Source organism: Myotis yumanensis, unplaced genomic scaffold, assembly GCF_028538775.1.
Source record: "Myotis yumanensis isolate MYYU_CA2020_CCGP unplaced genomic scaffold, mMyoYum1.0.hap1 SCAF_4, whole genome shotgun sequence".
NCBI classification, from domain to species: Eukaryota; Metazoa; Chordata; class Mammalia; order Chiroptera; family Vespertilionidae; genus Myotis; species Myotis yumanensis.
In genome coordinates, this window is record NW_027223755.1 from 53,658,368 (window position 1) to 53,674,175 (window position 15,808).

General features: G+C 41.8%; 1 protein-coding gene and 1 pseudogene across 1 annotated transcript in view; both read left to right on the forward strand.

Annotated features, from left to right (window-relative positions):
* The window catches only part of FAM81B (family with sequence similarity 81 member B), a 57,084-nt gene that overhangs the window by 28,856 nt on the left and 12,420 nt on the right, over nt 1-15,808 (forward strand). Inside the window, exon 5 of the mRNA XM_070412347.1 lies at nt 2,817-2,946. Coding sequence (XP_070268448.1) covers nt 2,817-2,946 — 130 coding nt within the window. The remainder of the gene's footprint in view (nt 1-2,816; nt 2,947-15,808) is intronic.
* On the forward strand, nt 3,093-11,467 carry LOC139008381 (peroxisomal biogenesis factor 19 pseudogene; annotated as a pseudogene).

Below are 15,808 nucleotides of genomic sequence, written 5' to 3' on the forward strand. Positions count from 1 at the left end.
GATTCCAACACTCCCAAGGCCTTCTTTTGAAATCTGGATGGCAAAATCTGGCCAACCAAGGAATTAATCAATATAAGGATCTCAGGAAAGAAATCATGGTTTAAAAAGACTGTCAGTGAACACAGGATCTAAATGTAGATTAAATAACAGTGCAAAATCTAGTAACAGAACACAGTGTAAATGTCATATAACTTGACATTTTAAAATAGCAGGTTATGGGAAAAAAACTTTTGAATAAACAAGTACATAAACTTACTTATTTCCTCAAGTTTTGGCACATGGTCAATAAATAATATCTAAAGTTGAAAGGATAGGTATAAAAAGTCTGAGTCCAATCTATGATAGCTTTTTATATAACACTAGAGGCCCGGTACACAAAAATTTGTGCACTCGTGGGGGGAGAGGGGGTCTCTCAGCCTGGCCTGTGCCCTCTCACAGTCTAGGACCCCTCGGGAGATAACGACCTGCTGGCTTAGGCCTGCTCCAGGGTGGCAGAGGGCAGGCCCAATCCCTAGGTGCAGCCCCTGGTCGGGCTCAGAGCAGGGCTGATTGGGGAGTTGGGGCGCCGCCCCCTGTCATGCACAGAGCAGGGCGGATTGGGAGGTTGAGATGCCACCCTCAGTCACGCTCAGGGTGGGGCCGATTGGGGGGCTGGGGCACCGCTCCCTGTCACACTCAAGGCAGGGTCGATAGGGAGGTTGCGGCGCCACCCCCTGTCACGTACAGAGCAGTGCCGATCAGGGGGTTGGGGCGCTGCCCCCATCACGTACAGAGCAGGGCCAATCAGGGGGTTGAGGAGCTCCCCCCTGTCACACACAGAGCAGGGCCCATCAGGGTGTTGGGGAGCTCCCCCCTGTCACGCACAGAGCAGGGCCGATCAGGGGGTTGAGGAACTCCCCCCTGTCACTCACCGAGCAGGGCCGATAGGGAAGTTGGGGCCCCGACCCTGTCACACACAGAGCCGCAGGGCAATCAGGGGGTTGGGGCGCTGCCCCCTGTCACACTGATCCCGGTGCCGGGAGGCCTCGCGGCTCCACTGATCCCAGTGCTGGGAGGCATATTACCCTTTTACTATATAGGATAGAAGCCTGGTGCATGGGTGGGGGCCGGCTGGTTTGCCCTGAAGGGTGTCCTGGATCAGGGTGGGGGTCCCGCTTGGGTGCCTGGCCAGCCTGGGTGAGGGGATGATGGCTGTTTGCATCTGGTCACACCCCCTTCAGGGTGGGGGTCCCCACTGGGGTGCCTGGCCAGCCTGGGTGAAGGGCTGAGGGCCGTTTTCAGGCTGGCGGGTGACTGAAGCTCCCAACCTGTCCTTTTTTCCTTTTCTTTTTATTCTGGGCCAGCTTTAGCTCTGAGGCTCGGCTCCAGCTATGAGACCTCCGCTGCTGAAAGCAGGTTTCTGGCCTTTGTTTACCTTCTGTATTTGAAACAATGTTGCGGTCCTGCTGGCTGAAGCCCGGGGTTTTGTTTAGCTTCTATATTTGTTACAATGTTGCTTAGAGTGCAGCTGAGAGGCCGGCAAGGCAGGCGGGGAAGCTTGGCTTCCTCCGTCACTGAAGCAAGCAAGCCTCCCTGTTCGCATCAGCTGCCTGGCTGCCGGCCGCCATCTTGGTTGGCAGTTAATTTGCATATCTCCCTGATTAGCCAATGGGAAGGGTAGTGGCCCTATGGCTAATTACCATGTTTCTCTTTTATTAGATAGGATTTTAGAAATAAATATCTCTTGTAGTGAAGGTATACATATCCTATATAATAAAAGCCTAATATGCAAATCAACCAAATGGTGGAATGACCAGTGGAACGACCAGTTGCTATAACATGCACTGACACCAGGGGGCAGATGCTCAATACAGGCGCTGCCCCCAGCCCGCAGGCCCCAGGCCAGCCAAGGTGGGTGGCAGCGGGGGGGGCCCCTCAATTGCCCCACCCGTCGCCCCACAGATCAGCCCTGATTGCCGGCCAGGCCTAGGGACCCTACCCATGCACAAATTTGGGGCTCTAGTTTGTGTATATATATGTATATATACATATATATATATAATATATATATACATACACACACACACACACACACACACACACATATACTGAGTGGCCAGATTATTATGACCAGCCAGATTATTATGACCACCCCATCAGTACTTCATTGACACTTCCAAAAATACTGAATATTGAAAACTTCCTAAGCAAATACTCTGAAGGTTTTATTATTATTATTATTTTCATAACTAATTCACTTCATTGTACTGATGGGGTGATCATAATAATCTGGGCGGTCATAATAATCTGGCCACTCAGTGTGTGTATGTATATATATCTCTTAAGTTCAACAATTTTTAAATTTTTTACTAGTTACCTTTTCTTACATTAAATTAAAATTCAACATAATATTTTAACTAAAATTGGCATATATACATAATATATTCAAAATTTATTTGACTTATAGAATTTCTATCTTTCTTCCGTGTGTGGGGGGGGGGGGGGGTGCTATAGAAAATATTCCCCAAATATAAAAACCTGTTGGCACTCCTATGACTGAGTTAACAACAGGCTGAAAAATCTAAAATTTCTCCCCAGTTAACCCCAATGTCTTCACCTAGTCCAACTCAGTTCTCTGGTTTGGCCCAAGGTATTATTATCCTGCCAGGTTTCTCTCTCATCAGGAAAAGAAGAGGAAAATTAAGAACAGTCCTATTTATGGTCCTACATCTACCAACTCATTATTCAAAGAACTTTAGAACTTTTGCCATCAAATGAATGCACAGATTCTACTGTAGTATTTAAAATGTCATGACCAATGTCTATCTTGCCACCAGATGTGATGCCAGCATTGTGAAGCTTTCTGGAGACATTCATTTCATCAGGCACGAGTACCGGCAAATTGAAAAAACAATTCAAGAGCTCATATCTTCCCTAGAAACTGTTTCTAAGAACTTGGATATGAAGGTAACTGAAAATGATGGAATTCTTATATTATGTGTTACTGCCTAAAGATCATTATAATTTATCAAAATGCTCAGTCAAGTGATAATTGTTCAAAAGAACACTTTACTTCCAAAGGATTTAAATATGACAGCTCGTGCCCACACACCATGAGTACTGTCAGTTCAATCAACAAGCATTTAATGAGTGTCCCCTATGTATCACCGCATCCCCCCATCAAGTACGCCACTCGATTCTCCTATTGCCATTGCTTCCTTCCACTCTGGGTTCCCCTCAAAAACTGTAGAACTGGGAATCATAAACAAAAGAATTTCCCATGGCAGCTATTATTATTCAAGTTCCAACATAAATGTGAGTTGATTACATTACATCCCTGCAATGGGTATTATCTCTTACAAAATAATATACAAGATCACTGGCATGGATGATAAAAGGCCATCTCTACACTACCCCTGCTTATCTCTTCAGCTCACCCTCTGTGCCTCCTGGTTCACCTTTTATACCCAGTGATACTGACCTACCTGCAAGGAGGTCCCCATTCCAGTACTGCACAGCCTCTATCTTCTTGTGCAAAGTCTCTGTGCCCCACTTTGTCACATGCCTGATGTGAAACAAGCACATCTCTTCTAAAGTTGTTGGAGCAGAATGAAGTGGAATTTCTTTGGAAATTGGGGATGATGAAAGTTTGGTGTTTGTTTATTTGCTTATTTGCTTCTGGGAGCTGGTTTATCAAGAGCAGAAGGTTCACAGGAGTACACAGCAGTAGGACTATGTCCACATTTACTCCAGTCCCCTGGGGCCACTTATCCACCCCCCTATGCACCCATCTAATTATTCCTAATCGTTTTTTGTGTACTCTCTTTGTTTTTCAAGGTACTCAATTCTGTTGACGACAAATTTATCTCTGGTTTTCTGATTTAATACCTAATTACTTTTTTCTTAAGGGTTGACCAGAATTTCTAGAACATCATTAAATAAATGTTGTTATAGAAGGCAAACTTATTTGGTTCCTGATTTTTGCTGTTTGCTGTTTACTGTTAGCTGTTGATTTGATATATTTTTAACCATGTCAAGAAAGTATCCATCAATTCCTACTGTTTTCATTAGGACTGAACATTTAATTTTACCAAATGCCTTTTAGACATCAACAAATGTCTAAATCCCCATATTGATCGTTTTTCCGTTTGGGTTTGTTTGTTTATATTTTTGGACTTCTCATGTGCTGTGTCATTACATTTCCCAATAGTAAAACACATTCTTGCATTTCTGTAATAAAATCGATGTAGTCCCTGTATAGTATTTGATTCTGTATCTAAGTTCAAAAGCAAAGTGACACTGGACTGTAGTTTCTCTCCTTAGTTTTTTTTTTTTAAAAAAAAAAAAACAGGTAATGCATACACATGGTCCAAAAATCAAAACTATATAAGATAATGTATCCTGAGAATTTTCACTCCTACCTCTGTTACCAATTATCACATTCTTTCATGCCTCTCATAGGTAATCATTTTTACCAGTCTATTTGGATCCTCTCAATGTGCCTTTATGCAGATACAAGCAAATGCAAATATACATTCTTTGTTTCCCCTTTATTACACAAGAGATAGCATATTATAAATATTACAATGCATCATCTCCTTTTTCCCCCTGAACAAATATATCTCGGAAGTCCACCATATCAGGACATGGAGAGCTTACTCATTCTTTTTACACAAGTGCATACTCTTCCTTTGTATATAACGTTCATTTCACTCTCTCTCATCAGGGACATTGGTTCATTTCAATATTTTGAAACAATGCTGGAATGTATAACCTGGCACATAAGGCATTGTGTGTATATATAGGTATGTCTGAAAGATAAATATCAGAAGTGGGATTGCTGGGTGAGAGGTAAATGTGCTTGCTATTTTGAAAGATCTTGTTCCCTGCAGGAGTTTTACCATATTGCACACCCACCAGCAATAAGTAAAATGTTCTATATCTTCATTGTCTCACCAATGACTATTGTTTGACTTTTAAATTTTGCCATTCTTATAGGAAAAAGAGAGTATCTCTGTGTTTTAATTGGCCTTTCTTATTATGAATGAGATTGAGCATCTTTTCATATATTTAAGAGCTATTTGTCTGGTTTGTTTTGTGTTTTTTTTTTCTGTTTTTTGTTTTTTCAGTAAGCAGTCTGTTCGTGTCTTTTATCCATTTCGCTATTGTCCTAGTTTTCTTCTCAATTTCTAGGAGGTTTTTGTTTTTTGTTTTTTTATATGAGCTGCAAAATAGATTTTCCCAGTTTGTTATTTGTCTTTTGACATGCATATGATCTTTATCTGTAGCTGAATTTATCCACCTTCTCTATTGTGGCTTCTGGAATTTCAAGTCACAAAAAGAGTTTGCCTATACAAAGGCTTGAAAGGATTGCTCATATTTTCTTCTAGCATTTTCAATGTTTTATTGTTTTCATTTAAATACTTGATCCATTTGAATTTTTCTTACTAATAGGATGTGTCTTTATTATTTTAATTATCGAAACCTTATAGTTTTTTTAATGTCTGATAGTGCTAGTCCCTTCCATTGCTTTCTTTTTTCCCTTTTCTTGGTGATAATTGTTTTTGCACATGATTTTATGATCTCAATCTTCTTGAATTTGTGGAGACTTTGCTTGTGACCCAATATGTGGTCTATTTTTGAATATGTCCCATGAGCACCTGAGAGGAATGTATATTCCGCAGCTGTGGGGTGTAGTGTTCTGAAGATGTCAATTAAGTCCATCTGATCTAGTGAGTCATTTAGGATTGCTGTTTCTTTGCTGATTGTTTGTCTAGCGGATTTATCCAGTGATGTCAGTGGTGTATTAAAGTCCCCTACTATGATTGTGTTATTGTCGATATCTCCCCTGATATCTTCCAGAAGTTTTCTTATGTATGTGGGTGCTCCTGCATTGGGTGCATATATGTTTACCAGGGTTATATCTTCTTGTTGTATTGATCCCTTTAGTATTATGAATTGGCCTTCCTTATCTCTGGTTATGGCCTTCACTTTGAGATGTATTTTGTCAGATATAAGTATTGCTACCCCAGCTTTCTTTTCCTTTCCATTTGCATGAAAGATATTTTTCCATCCCTTCACTTTCAGTCTGTGTGAGTCCTTTCCAATGAGGTGGGTCTCTTGTAGACAGCAGATGTATGGGTCATGTTTTTTTATCCATTCAGCCACTCGATGTCTTTTATTTGGAGCATTTAGTCCATTTACATTTAAAGTTATTATTGAAAGGTACTTGTTTGTAGCCATTTCTTTTTTGTGTGTGTGTGTGGCTGTTTTCTTTCTGAGCTTGATATTTCTTCTTTTTACACCAGTCCCTTTAGCATTTCTTGCATGGCTGGCTTGGTGGTGATAAACTCCCTTAGCCCTTTTTTGTCTGTGAAGCTTCTTATTTCCCCTTCAATTTTGAATGACAGCCTTGCTGGATAGAGTATTCTTGGATTCAGTCCTTTGCTTTGCATCACTTTGTAGATTTCCGTCCATTCTTTTCTGGCCTGATGTGTTTCTGTTGAGAAATCATTTGATAATCTAATGGGAGATCCCTTGTATGTTACTTTCCGTCTCTCTCTTGCAGCCTGTAAGATTCTCTCTTTATCCTGAACATTTGCCATGGTAATTATGATGTGTCTTGGTGTGGGTCTTTTCGGGTTCACCTTGTTTGGGACTCTCTGGGCTTGTGTGACTTTTTTCTTCCCCACCTCAGGGAAGTTTTCTGATATTATTTCTTCGAATAGGTTTTCTAATCCATGTTCATCTTCTGTTGTTCTGGCACCCCTATTATTCGTATGTTGCTTCGTTTCATGTTGTCCCAAAGTTCCCTTAGGCTCTCCTCCTGTCTTTTAATTTTTTTCTCCATTTGCAGTACAGTTTGAGTGTGTTTTGCTTCCTTGTCTTCTAATTCACTGATTCGGTCCTCCGCTTCTCCCAGTCTACTGTTGATACTTTCAATGGTGTTTTTTATTGCAGCTATGTCGCTCTTCATTTCTTCTTGGGACTTACTTAAGTTGTTGATTTTTTCATCTGTTTCTTCTAGCTTCTTGCATACGTAGTTGAGTTTTTCATCTGTTTCTTCTTGCTTCTTGAACATCCGGTGCATGTACTCTAGGAACCTTATTCTGAATTCTTTTTCCGTCATGTTGCATATCTCTGTCTCACTTAGCTGCTTTTCTGGCGAGTCCTCCTTTTCTTTCCTTTGGGGGTTTCTTTGTCTACCCATGTTTGATCTCACTGACATTACTAGTTGTTGAATCGTTCAGTGGCTGGACCCTGGGTGGCAGTGGCTGCTCCCTGGGTGGCAGTGGCTCCTCGGTCTGTGGTTGCTCCTTGGGTGGTTGTGGCAGCAGCGGGTCCTCTGTTGATAGCATGGCCTCTGATGGGTGCTGTTCACAGTTGTGGTGGCTCTTCTGGCTGGTGGAGGGAGGCTTCAGACACAGCAACTGTTCCCCAGGCAGAGCGTGTGGTGATCAGGAGGCCGCTGTTGCTTGAATCTGTTGCGTTGATTTAGAGGCACAAAATACAACACAACAAGGCACAACGTACCAGGCACTGAACACTATTGTATTTACGATATTACTAATCCCAAATAAAGGTGGCCACCCGAGCTAAGGGAGTTGGGAGATAAGGGGGAAAGAAGAGAAAAAGGTAGAAGAGAAAAAAGAAAGAAAGAAAAAAAGGAGTGCAAAAATGAGATTGGAAAAGGGAGGGGAAAAAGAGGAGGAAAAAAAGAAAAAAAAAAAAGACAGAAGAAAAAAAGTAAGAGAGAAAAGATAGTGAAGTGTAAAAGGGGGAGAGACTATTTATGTGAGGAGAAAACTCCTATAGGTCCGCCACTAATACCAACAAATTGCAGCAACAGATTCCTGGAGATGAATACAAACTACAAACAACCAATAATATCAAGCGACGCAAGGGGACAGAGAAGCGCAGAAATAACCGGGGGGGGGGGGGGGGGGAGGGAGGGGCAGGAAAATAAAAAGAATAAGCAGTCTAACCTCACAAACAATCAAAAAAAAAGAAAAAAAAAAGAAAGAAAAAGAAAAACAATATACTCGTCAATCAGGCAAACAACGATAAAACAATAGAGAGAGAAAAGAAGAAGAAGAGAGAGAAAAAAAAATGGATAGTGAAGGAAGATAAGGGAAAGGTGTATAAGGATTTAGAACAGGGGATTGGACATAGGATATTTAAGCAGGGTTAAATTTTGACAGAGGGTAAAAAGAATAGGGAAGATCTAAAGCTGGAGTAGGGTAAGAGAAACAGGACAGCAAAAGGGAAAAAGTGGGGAAGATTGTTTAGCACAGAGGCAAATTGAGGTAGAGAAAAATGTTGCTAAAGGAACGATGAAAATAGAATGGAGAACATTAGTCCCAAAATAAAATAAAGACAAGATAAGATGACACTTTAAAAACTGGTAAAATGGTAGCGGTAATAATACTAGTTAAAAATAAAAATGTAGTAGCTAAAAGGGCAAAATCGGGTGATGGAGAAAAAGAAAAATGAAAAAAAAAAAAAAGAAAAATGTTTTCTTAGTTAAAAGGAGAAAAAGTAATTTAAAAAAATAAAAATAAAAATGTGCATTAATGCAGGTGCTTCAGATCTTCTACTCTTCTTATTGGCACGCCCGGAATTCAGGAGAATGTTGACTTTCCCTCTGATACACTGTTCCTCCTTGTTGCAAGCCACAGTCCTTATTGCCTTATCTGTATTTACAGAGGAGTCAGTTCGTGGCTCTGCCTCTGGGTGGCAGTGTGTCTGGGTTGACCTCCGAGGCTATAAGTTCTCTCCGACCAGTTCTCTATTGTACCTGAACCAGCTCCGCCCAGAGGTGGTTCCCCCGGCGCCACTCCCAGCTCTGTTTCCCAGGCTCCCCAAAAACAATCTTCCCCTACAAGCTCTGCTAGTGACCCCAACTGGGCACTCACATGCACTGGGCTCAACAATCAAACTCACAGAAGTAAGAGGAAGTGTGCAAACTAGAGCCTGGGAAGCTGTTCGAACTTGCAGGGTTCCACCCTCCAGAACCGCGCGGAGTGTCTGCGCGCGCTCAAGCCCCTGGCAACAACAAGTAGCCGGCTATCTGGGAAACTCTGAGGCAGCCCTTTTGCATCCAGTCCAACTATGGGCTCATTTATAGTGTTACCTTCTGGCAGCAGCCCTGGGGGAGCCCTCCCCCCTTGCGAGACACGCTGGCCTCTATAGGCACGGATTTTGGAGAGCGCGGATTTTGGCGGACGCAGATTTCCCCCTGCGCCCACGCGCGCGCGCGTTCCTCGCTCCAACCTGAACTGCGAACCGCACCTTTGAGGTAAGTCTAACCTTTCCGTGGAGGGGTGCAGGTCTCCCCTTGGCTCTTGCAGTCGCGCTGTTTGCGAATCGTTGCCTCCGGGTTAGTAGCCGATCTCTGGATGCCGGTAAACGCTGCCTGAGATGGCGCGGTCTCGCCGCTGCGCTGGCGCCCAGAGGGAGGTTTCAGCCTCAATCTCTAACCATCCGCATTTTTTAGGAGTTTTCTGTCTTTCCTGGCTGCAGACTGTCTCTCAGCTGAACCTCCCCAGCTTGATCGGGCTGATTGTTACCCGTTTCAGCTGCTCGCCCCTATCTGGTCCGGGACGAAGCACCAACACGTCCGTCTAAGCCTCCGCCATTTTCTCTGGAATCTGCACATGATTTTAAAAACAACCTAATTCCAACAAATAAATCAACAAATACACTCTGCTTTAATTTTATTGAATCATATTAAATTTATAAATTAACTTCAACATTGACATAGTCATAATGCTGAGTGTTTTATCTAAAAATATAGAATGTTTCCTGTTTGCTCTTATACCTGTCAGGAGGGGTTTCAAATCTTCCTCATATGATTTTGGTATCATTTCTTCTTAAATATATTTCAAGATTTTATTTTAGTTTATTGTAATGGGGTTTCATTATATCTTCTGACTAGTTGTTAATTTTATATTTGAAGGATATATTGATTTTATTCTTCACTAACTTAGTGAATTCTCTTCTTGATATTAGTAATTTTTCAGTTGTTTGTTTTCCCAGACACACAATCATATAATTTTTAAAGAAATTTACCACATCTTTTTCTATTTTCCTACAAATAATTTTTCACCCTTTCCTAACTGCTTTTATTAATAACTCCAGTACAATATTTATAGTAAAGCGGGGGTGGTGGGCTTACTGCTTTTGTTCCTGATTTTAACAGAAATTACTCCTCTGTTTCCTTTATGAAGGGGAAGTAAGTTTTCTCCATAAACATGCTTAATACACAACTATTCCTATTTTATTACTGTTATTTATTTTTTAATCAAGAATTATAAATGTTGTTAATGGCCTTTTCAGCATTTGTGGAGATAATCATGAGGTTTCTCCTCAGTTTTACTAGCATAATTATTCATATTAATATATTTCCTATTATTAAACCATCTTTACTTTTTAAAAAAATAAATTGCACTTGATTATATTTTTTTTATTCTGCTGCTGGATACTGTTTGCTGATATTTTATTTAAAAATCTTGGGGGACTGTGGGGTAGGGGCCAAGGCAGGCCGGGAATTGAAGAGCTTCTGGAAAGTGCTCTTGATGATTTCGATAAGGCCAGACCCTCCCAGGACCCCTCCCACCACCACAGCCCCTGAGGCAGGCCAGGAATTGAAGAGCTTCTGGAAAGTGCTCTTGATGATTTCGATAAGGCCAGACCCTCCCAGGACCCCTCCCACCACCACAGCCCCTGATGCTTAAGGCCCAGAAGAGGTCGCCAGGAGACACTGCCAAAGATGCCCTCTTCGCCTCCCAAGAGCAGTTTTTCCAGGAACCGTTAGACAGTGAGCTGGCTTCCCAAGCCCCTGCAGAGTTAGAAAGGGCAATGAAGGGGTTGGCTGAGGAAGAGCCCCACCTGGTGGAGCAGTTCCAAAAGCTCTCAGGCTGCTGGAAGAGTGAGTAGTGATGTAACTTCCCAACGAGAATTCACTTCTTGCCTAAAGGAGACACGAAGTGGACTGGCCAAAAACACCACTGATGCAGAACTCAGGCATGTCAGAAGAGGAGCTGACCAAGGCCATCGAAGGGCTGGGCATGGAGGAAGAGGGTGGTGAAGGAAACATCCTCCCCATCATGCAGAGTATCCTGCAGAACCTACTGTCCAGGGAGGTGCTGCACCCAGCACTGAAGGAGATCACAGAAAAGTATCCAGAATGGTTGCAGTCACCGGGAATCTCGACCTCCAGAACAGTTTGGAAAATATCAGGAACAGCGCAGTGTCATGGGCAAGATGTGTGAGCAGTTTGAAGCAGAGACAGACCCCCACAGGCAGTGAGGCCACTCAGAAGGCTCGTTTTGAGACAGTGCTGGACCTGATGCAGCAGCTACAGGATTTGGGCCCTCCTCCAAAAGCACTGGCTGGGGAGATGCCTCCTGGCCTCAATTTTGACCTGGATGCCCTCAATCTGTCAGGCCCACCAGGTGCCGATGGCGAACAGTGTCTGATCATGTGAAACACAACATGTTTCCCCCCTGATTGCCAGCCATGGGGACCGTCTGGAGAACCACCGGGAGTTGAGGCAGAAGTGTTGTCGTGGGAGTGGTCTGCCCGCTGCCCTCTGTCATCCCACCCAAGATGGTGCCATACCAACTGAGGCTTTCCCCCTGACTTCCTAGGAATAAGGCCTGTTGTGCAGGCCATTTCTGTGAGTCCTTTTGATGTGGTTCCTGCTGCTAGCAAAGGCCCAGCTACCTACCAGGTGAAGGCAGGCATCCTTGTTGTATTTGGCCACACTGTTCATCGTTGTACCCAGGGTCTTTGTGCCTTGTCTCCACTCCCCTTTCTTGATCCCAGAGAGCAGGGGCAGAATCTAGTCCTCCTATTTCAGTAGTTCTCTTGGGCGGGGCCTTTGGAAATGAATGAGGAGAAACTTAGCCTGGGCTGGAGCTACAGGCCTGTCACCGTGCCCTCATGCCTTCAGGCAGACCTTTCTGAATTCCCTGAAGGGAAAGGAAGCAGGGCTTTTGCCTCTATTCACAGTGGGGTTGAAAAAGAAGCCCTGGGATTCTCCTCTCTCAGGTGCTGAGTCCTCAACTCCCTTTTTCTTTCTACCATGCTAAGTGGTCAGGGTGAGCCAGCCCTTGACCTTCCTTTGCCTCTCTTCAAATCTCCCCTCTTTCAAAAATACATGTTTATCTCAACCCTTCCCTGAGCCCAAACTGTGACAAAGAAGGGCCCATCCTGTTTCCCCTCATCTAGTCCATCTACCATTCTCACTGGCCCCCTCCTCTCTCCTTGGCAAACACATGTGATTGTAATGTCAGGTCTAGGGAATGAATGATTGTTCTTCCCCAGACACATTCTGGCTTATTTGAAACAACTCCTCTGAGTCCTGTCCCTTGATTCGGGAAGTGGTTTGGGAAGGGGTGGGGTGCAGGCTGAGTCCTTTTTCCAGACTAATAAATATTTAAGTTAGGAGAAAAAAAATGAAAATCTTGATCAATGTTTATAAATGAGATTAGTCTCTGGGGGTTTTGTGCAGTGTTTTCAGATTTTTGTAATTAATGTTGTACAGACTTTATAAAAATATTTTTTTCCTTTCCTGCAGTTTGCTTTGCTGTTCATTTCCTGGCTTTTTGCCTTAGTGTATTTACATTCTTTCTTTTTTTACCGATATAATCATTTATAACTGCAAAGTTCCCTGAGCATTCATTCTTTCCTATATCCCCTCTGGTTTGCTATGTAATGTTCTCATTAATGTTTCCTAGAAAGTTTGCAATTGCATATTGTGCTTTTTATTGAATAGAGGAGTTATTGTTGTTGGTTTTTTCCCCGAGTAAAGAATTTTCTGTTTTGTTATGCTAGTACTCATTTTTAATTTTATATCATTGTAATTAAAATTTGTTATATGCTGGCTTTAGTTTTTGGAATATTTTGAGTTTTGTGTGTGTGTGTGTGTAGCTGGAGAGTAAAATTTTGTACATGTCCTAAAAGAATGTATGTTCAGTACTTTTAGGGTACAAAGTTTAGTTGAAATCTATAAAAAATAGCTTATTTGTTAGGTCTTTTTATCCTATTTTTTTTGTATCTCTTTTTCTGTCTCAGATTGAGAAAGGAGAATTAAAGTATCTTATAATTATTGAGTTTCCATTTCATCTATAATTCCAGCTTTGTAAATGTGTTTGCTATGTTATTTGGATCATAGATATTTATAACTACTTCATCTTTTCTTATTCCTAATTTGAATATTTTTGTTTTCTCTTTTCTTCATGTTTAGAATATAACAAACTTTGCCTATTACATTTTCAAAAAAAACAGCCCTTGAATTTACACATTAATCCCATAATTTTTTGTTCCTTAATTTTTTAAATGTTTGCATATTCATTTTATATTGCTGCCATAAGAAATCAACCACACGCCTAGTGGTTTATAATAAACAAATACATTATCTCCATTTTTGTAGGTCAAAGGTCTGGGAGGACTAGGCTGGCCCCTCTCCGAGGAGCGCACAGGCTGAAACGGACGTGTCAGCAGGGCTGTGTTCCTTTCGGGAAGGCTCTGGGGATGAGCCCTCTTCTAGGCTCATTCATAAGTGTTTGGCCCAAGTCCATTTCTTGAAGTTGCAGGTCTGAGGTCCTTGCTGGTTCTCAGCTGGGGACTGATCTTCCTCCAGCTACCTGCCGACCTTCTGGTGTTTTCAATGTCGTCTCTCTCCAGCATTAGCAGATCAAATTCATCTCACACTTCAAATCTCTGACTCCGAGTAGAGAACGTTACCTGCTTTTAAGGGGCTCAGGTGATTAGATTGGGCCACTTAGAGAAGACAGTATAGTCTCCCCATTTCAAGGTCTGCAACCTTAACCACAGCTGCAATCCCCTTTGGCCATCTAGCATGATATAGTCACAGGGTCCACAGAGCGGGCATAGATGTCTTTGTGAGCCATTCTGCCTTCCACAGTTAGTCAGCTTCTTCCTCCTGCTTTCCTTTGGTTAGGTTTATTTTCCTCCTTTTAATTTTGTGGATGGAACAATTCGTTTATATAGCTTCACTCTGCCTTGTATAATTATGGAAACCTTTAATACCACAAATTTACCTCTATAGATGTTCTGTGTCCTTTTGATATGTAATGTTCTCATTATTCTTTCCTAAATTACAATTGCAGAGTTGATTTATTCTTTGACACTTGTGTTAGTCCTGTGAGAAGTAAATACCATTAAGGAATTACATGTGCAAGAGATTTATTGAGAGGGAAAAAAACTGAAGGGAAATGGGGAGGGAGCAGGAGGAGATGGAGATAGATATCAGACTGCAATACAGGTACAACTTCTCTGAAAAAGACCGGGAAGGAAGGCCTTAGACCAGTAGTTCTCAACCTTCCTAATGCCGTGACCCTTTAATACAGTTCCTCATGTTGTGGTGACCCCCAACCATAAAATTATTTTCATTGCTACTTCATAACTGTAATTTTGCTACTGTTATGAATCGTAATGTAAATATCTGATATGCAGGATGTATTTTCATTGTTACAAATTGAGCATAATTAAAGCATAGTGATTAATCACAAAAACAATATGTAATTATATATGTGTTTTCTGATGGTCTTAGGCGACCCCTGTGAAAGGGTCATTCGACCCCCCAAAGGGGTCGCGACCCACAGGTTGAGAACCGCTGCCTTAGACTGAAACCCCATGTTAACTAAGTTTCATCAGGTTCCTTGAGCCAGTCACTCATCAGAGGAATACTACTCAGGCATTGGCGGGAGCAACCAGTGGGAAGTGTACATGGTGATGGGTTTTAGGCTCAGCAGTCAAGGTCATTGGCCAATTATGCTCCTTGTAATAGAAGATCTGAGAGGCACATTTTCATGTGAAACACTGGAATTTAACAACATAATTAAGTGGGGGAGGGAGGTTATTCAGATGATCAGAATTTTTTTCTTTTTACTTATTCAGTTCTAGTTTCAGTGCAGTATAGTTAAAGTTAATGTCTGTGCTTTTTCTTCTTTTGGAATAATTTGAAAGTTTCTTTATAGCCACGTGTGTTTGGTTATTGCTAATGTTCAGTGGGCACTAGGAAAGAATAAATGTTTGCAAGTCAGATTGGTATGTAAATCTACTAAATAAACTTTTTGTTTTTCATATCTTTCTATATCCTTATTTATATTGTACTTATTTGACCAGTAAAGAGTCAAGAAAAGTCATTTAAGATCACTAGTATATCATTTCTGTTAGTTTATCCTTGTAATTCTTCAACTGCTAGTTTTTAGTTCAAAATGTAAGGTAAATATAGGTTCAAACTTTATTTTTCACTGTGGATTCTACTTTTAATCTATGAAAGTGACCATCTTTGTTGATTTAACATATTTTGCCTTGAATCATATTTTATCTAACAATATTGCCTGGCCTGCTTTCTTTTTCTTTGCTTTTGCCAGGCATGTACTTGCATATTATTTTTACTGTTAAAACAATCCTGCCTTTTAGTGTGCCTCCTATCAAAAGCCTGTTTTAAATGTGTCTCCTATAAATAGCCATCCATGTGCTATTGGTTTCCCACCCAACATTTATCTCTTCCAACCCCCCCATAGTTTCCCCTGTCTCTTCTGAGAGAACTCTGATTTTGTTAAATGGCTACTCTCCTCCAGGTGACCCTCTGTTGCAGGAGCGAGGTCTGTGGCCAAAGCCAATCATGGAGCTTCATTCCCCTTAATAGTGATTATTTCAGGCATGATTATGTCTAGATTTTCCAATGCAATCTTTTTACGTAAAGGAATGTCCTCAATGTTTCTGACATTGTAGAAGGCACTCCCATCCTAGCTGTATGTGCCCTACAGTCATTTCACTTGGGATTCACTTG